This window comes from Aegilops tauschii, chromosome 5 (assembly GCF_002575655.3).
Source record: "Aegilops tauschii subsp. strangulata cultivar AL8/78 chromosome 5, Aet v6.0, whole genome shotgun sequence".
Lineage (NCBI taxonomy): Eukaryota > Viridiplantae > Streptophyta > Magnoliopsida > Poales > Poaceae > Aegilops > Aegilops tauschii.
This window is the reverse complement of record NC_053039.3, coordinates 457,438,516-457,443,785: the sequence shown is the minus strand read 5'-3', so window position 1 is coordinate 457,443,785 and position 5,270 is coordinate 457,438,516. Positions and strand designations below refer to the sequence as shown.

Sequence of the window (5,270 nt, the reverse complement as noted above, 5' to 3'; positions counted from 1 at the left end):
ATGCGGATTGGAGGAGACTTTCACTAGTTGTATGATTAGTCGCCCCAGATCTTCTATGTGATTTCTGACGTGGCAGGGTTTGCATGTTGTCTCTTCCGTTTTGCACCAAATCTTGTAAGCCGAGAACCTATTAATTCCTTAGTTAATTTGTGGATCAGTTGTTGTGCCGATCAGTTTTGAAGCTCGAGGAAATATATGAGCTGCTACTTTTGACGTGAAAAAGGCAAGGCAGCTCGCCACAACGTCGACTTCACCATTTACACCATATCATCGTTGTTCAGTGTCAGCTAGAGGCAAAGGGATACGACACCCCGGCAATTCCGGTCACCGTCGCACAACCGAGGCTACTCCAATGATGATGTTTTCATTTTCTTTCTCATCTGTTCATGGAGGCTGTTGACGCTGACCGCGGCGAGATGCTGAAATTCGCCATGGTTCCGGGCAGCGGCACAACCAACGTGGTCGCATCAAGTGACCGTACCAGTGTTCTCGGGGTGCTCCAAATCCGGAGAAGCATATGGAGTGGGAGATGCATGCGTACCATTTTGCTTCGTATGTCATATCACTGCGATATTTTTACATTCTTAGCCGATATAATCATCCAAACCATACTGAGGAAGTCAATGTGATATAGTACCAAACAAAATATATTTACAGTAGCAATATTTGACTGGCCTCTAGCCCAATTTGACTGGGCCTCTGGTCCAAAACGACATAAGCGGTCGATAAGACTATCAGTGGACAGTGAGAGGAAGCACACGGGTTTACTTAAACCGCAAGGACCAATGCATATATGTAGGGGCATCGAGGCTTCGGCAACTCAAAGTGTACAGGAGGACAGCACGTAATCAACCAGAGGATACTGCACTGTACCAAATCCCTGTGAGGATTATTTATTACACATCATCATGAATCAAGCGTTTACGCTTAAATCCTTTTTAGCCCAACAGAATCAACATTACACCCACAACGACAAGTCGGGTAAGAAAATCAGGCCACACAAGTTCATACGAGTTACACCTGACAACTTAGAGAGTTGATACATGCATGAATCAATCAGCCAGCACCAGCGCCACTGCTCTGGTGTACCTTTGCAACCCTGCAAATCACTCTTTCTTTGGCATGGCAGCTAGCCTGGTGTACATCCGCGCCATGGACTGGTAGCCTCTGATGTCGCCCGAGCGGAGAAGATTGCCTGTGATTACATTACACAAAAGGGAAGTAAGGAAACAGCATTATGACCCAACATTATGGCCGAGCAGTATAACGACCAAGCAAAAACTGATTTCGGGAAATCTACATGCATGCTTGCTTTAAAAGCCAAGAGTTGTGCAAGCAAACTTTTCACTTTCATTTTACTTAGATCCATGGCGAGGGACAGAGATTCTCCATGTCATGGGCGCCTTGCTAAATGCAGTCACAAAGACATTCAATCGATTTGGTAATTTCTTACCATCTATCGATGGATACTTGATGCCCTTATTATTGTACATATTGATGGCACTCGTTAGAGTAACAGCCTACTGGATCTTCAATTCCAAATCTTGCATAACATAACAGGTGTTAAAAGTTGGCAATATTTCAAAACCTTGTATCTACCACCTCAGTCTACAAGCAATTCAAAGAGCCACATTACATGAAGGAGCTAAATCCTTGAAGGTGACAACATTTTCATGCATCATAGGTTGATGTACAGTGAGCACATAAACACCAATCGGCTCACCAGCAAAAAATAATGAATAACATGATTGAAACAAATTCATGAGTAGGGTATGAAGCCACCTGAGTCGCAGTTAAGTGGGCTGTCTGCTTCCGGATGGGCCATCAACGCAATAATGGCTCTGCAAACAGATTGTAGGGTCCACGCAGGGCTCCATGCATTCTTCAATATATCCAGGCATATTTCACCAGTCTGGAAACATAAACAATAGAAGAGAAATTCAGGAAACAGAAATCGCCCTTTAGTTTTGGATTTAACAACAGGTACTGCTTGCTGTGTTCACATAATGGGCGCATGGTGTATTTATGAGTTGCAGGGAATTTTGACAGTACAAACCAATCAAATAATAGTATCAAGCGGGTCTATATTTACAGAACACTGATTCAGGTATTGCAGAAAAAAATTCAGTAACAGGAACCAAGAAGATCAGGATTCTACCTACTTTCAACAAGGTCAAAAATCATAAATTCATATATACCCTAATATAAGCATGTATTTCAAAGAAAGCAATATAGAAGTAACCTTGAAGTGAACATTTGGGTGGAAAATTTTGGTGATGAAGCGGACTTGCGGAGGCAGTAGAGGATACTGCTCGGGAATTGAGAATGCAAGTTGAAATACGCCACCTTCAAAAGGTGTCTCCGATGGGCCCTAACAACATAAACAGTAAGAAAAGGCATCAGTAACAAAGCTGATACTGATACTGCTCATTCCTGCATCACCTTGAGATAGAAGCAAATACCTTGATTACAGCAGTCCATTTGAATATATTTGAATCATCACAGATTAATTGGATATCTGGGTCGGCTGACTTTTCTCGCTGCACCTCCTTGTACTCCTTGAAGAGCCTAGCTCTAGATGCCTATAGACAGAAGACATTGTCAGAATGTTTAAGAACCAAGGGATCATTGCCTGAGAACAACAGGAAACAAACAACATCACTAAACTGGGACGCAATAGTTCTGATTGTGGCTGTTGAGATCGATACTAATTTTTTCCAAAAAGCTGCTGAATAAGACTACCTAAGCTGTATTCAGACATTAGGCAATACCATCCAGCTAGGGCTAACAGGTATAATCAAGTTGCCTCAGTAAGGGACTGGTGATCACCACCACCTAAACCTGGGAATAGTTTGGTCTAAAACTATAATTTCAGTGTGCTTGTTGTCCCTGTTCATCCACCATGTTTGTTAACCTTCTGCGTCATGTTATTATGCCGAAACTTTGGATTTCAGTTGAATTGTTGATCGAATCCGAGCTCCTATCAATGTTACATAATAGTGCCTCGCTCAAACTTACTTTTGCTTATGAATGTACAAGGTTGGTTAAATCTGGTAACAATTGGATGGTCAGGTGTGGACCCATGAGTATTTCTATTTCTGCACCATTACTACCTAGGTGAGTTCAATCTCTTCTTCATAGACTTGCTTTATGGAACTCCATTTGTGACTATCCTGTTCTGGCTGATCACCGAGCATAGTTTACTTCTTGGCTGATCACCGAGCATAGTTTAATTCTTTCTTCATGTGTGCGCAGACGCTTGGGACATTGTTATTGCTATGATAATGAAATCCGTCCGGGGTGTCCTTTGGAGAAAAATAAACGACCGAGTGACAAGAAGTGTTATATTGGTCGTACCTACCGACAAGTTTCACTAATTATGGCATGTTACAATTATAATAGGTTGTCGACTAGGCATGCCCCAATAATTTAGTTGTTAATTTTATTATGAATATCAAAACATAATCTCCAGCAGCACAACTACAAGTCCAGTCTGCAGAACGACACACTTGTTCTGAAAAAAACTGAACAGATCGATAATTAAGCTACTAGTATCGCAAGACAACTGCATTTTATTCATGGTAGTGTTCCCAGCAAAGAAACATAACTAAAAAACATGGGGTCATCAAAAGAGCTGCTATATGGAGTTTATTTTTGTTACTTGTTACTTTTCCTATATCGATAATATGCTACCAAAGATGCTTTGCTTCGTCCTACTGCTTTGTATCCCCTATTCTTTGATAACATGCTTTTCTGAACATATTCTGATGATAACACCTTTGGACGCCAACACATGGCCGCAGAACATAGCTTGTAGAAGCTCATGTAGGTTGCAGAGTGTTGCTTTATCTCTTTCTTGCAAACCATAACCTTGTTTACTAGTTCATTTTCTAGCTGCTTTATCTGTAGGCTGTAGTGCTGCTAACATTTTCCTTTATTTTGCCAAATCTTTTGTAGCCTGTCATTTATCTTTCCTCTCATGCCTGCCATTTGATCTTATAGGAACTGAGGCTGCGCCAAGGAACAAGGGAGCTGGTGGTGGCATGACCTCGTGGTGCTCTACGCGTGTTGCTTTTGATGTAGAATCCTGTCGAGAGGCGGGGGCTGCCTGGTTATTTCTATGTCGAGAGGCCGGCGCTGTCTAGAAAACCGTCGAGACTCAAGAGGCCGGCGCTGCCTAGTCAAAAAGGACTGTAAAATTATGATATGGTAGAAATGCTATTGACTAGTATAAAAGTTTGCATGAATCGGGAATTTGACAAGAGTTTTGGTTGGTCTGGGTTGCCCTATCGTGAACCTCCCACTAGCTCTTGGGTCATACACTAGACTGAACTGACAAGGTTTGGGCATCGTGGAACACCCTAGGCCTAACTGAATCACTGATGCTAGTTAAGAGATGAGCGGCTGACCTGCATCTCTCCTCCTCGCTGGACGATGGCTGAATCGACGAGCGTATCTGCCAGAAAACAGAGGGCAGATTAGAAAATCTCGACCGGGTCACGATACCGGCGCTTGTAAACAGGAAAAAAAATGTCTCGGTGACATGAAGAGAAGAAACTCCGCAGGAACAGGAATATTCTTATCTCATCTTGGACGCCTTGCTACCTAGGGATCTACAAGATGATGGGGTGCCGTGTGGCGGCCAGAAATCGTGGAGGTCGGTGGGTGCTTGTCTAATCGCTGGATGAAAGCAATCGAACAAGCTCGTACCTCCAATCGGCCTGAGATCGCGGACGGGGCGGAGACGGCCGGGGCGCGAACCGACGTCGCGGCGAGGAGGGAGAGGCGGCGGCGGCAGGGGAGGGGGAGGGGGGAGAGGGGTGGGATCGGGGCGTCGGCGGTAGCTGTCCGGTGGTGAAGGGGGGGGGATTCAGTCAGAGCCGCGACGAGCTGGGACCTGGGGCTGGATTGGGTTGGGTTGGTAGGAGGAGCAGGAGGACGAGGGTCTGGACGGAAACAACCATATTCAGTTCAGACTCGATCGGCCGTCTCCTGCACCGCACCGCAGCCGGGCTGCACAACTTTCTGCATCTACTTCTTTCAGGTGGAAGAGCAAGGGTCCAGGTAAATAAACCTTCATCAAATCTGCCTGAAATTCGAGAGTACACCAACTTTAAGCGAACTTACACCTGTCACACAGCGCTACATCGTACGAGCTTCCAGCTCAAATACACTTTCAAAGTGCTTACTAAACAACCATTGAGACGAGAAATAGTAGCTCTGGTAGTTAGATTACGTCCGTCCTTAGGGCATCTCCAAGATGGAACGCC

At 44.4% G+C, this 5,270-nt stretch overlaps 1 protein-coding gene across 1 annotated transcript; it reads right to left on the bottom strand.

The window, feature by feature from the left end:
* Positions 1 to 845: 845 nt before the first annotated feature.
* Positions 846 to 5,042, bottom strand: LOC109752568 (protein PEROXIN-4). The gene is made up of 6 exons (XM_020311469.4): positions 4,711 to 5,042; positions 4,410 to 4,456; positions 2,463 to 2,582; positions 2,243 to 2,371; positions 1,783 to 1,912; positions 846 to 1,195 (listed from the first exon to the last, which is right to left on the bottom strand). The coding sequence occupies exons 2-6, from the start codon at positions 4,413 to 4,415 to the stop codon at positions 1,107 to 1,109; spliced, it is 474 nt and encodes a 157-aa protein (XP_020167058.1). The 5' UTR covers positions 4,416 to 4,456; positions 4,711 to 5,042; the 3' UTR covers positions 846 to 1,106.
* Positions 5,043 to 5,270: the final 228 nt, after the last annotated feature.

Coding starts and splice junctions, on each gene's coding strand:
- LOC109752568 (XM_020311469.4), bottom strand. Junction 2,372..2,462: donor AATGGACTGCTGTAATCAAG/GTATTTGCTTCT, acceptor TTATGTTGTTAG/GGCCCATCGGAGACACCTTT. Junction 1,196..1,782: donor CCCACTTAACTGCGACTCAG/GTGGCTTCATAC, acceptor ATGTAATCACAG/GCAATCTTCTCCGCTCGGGC.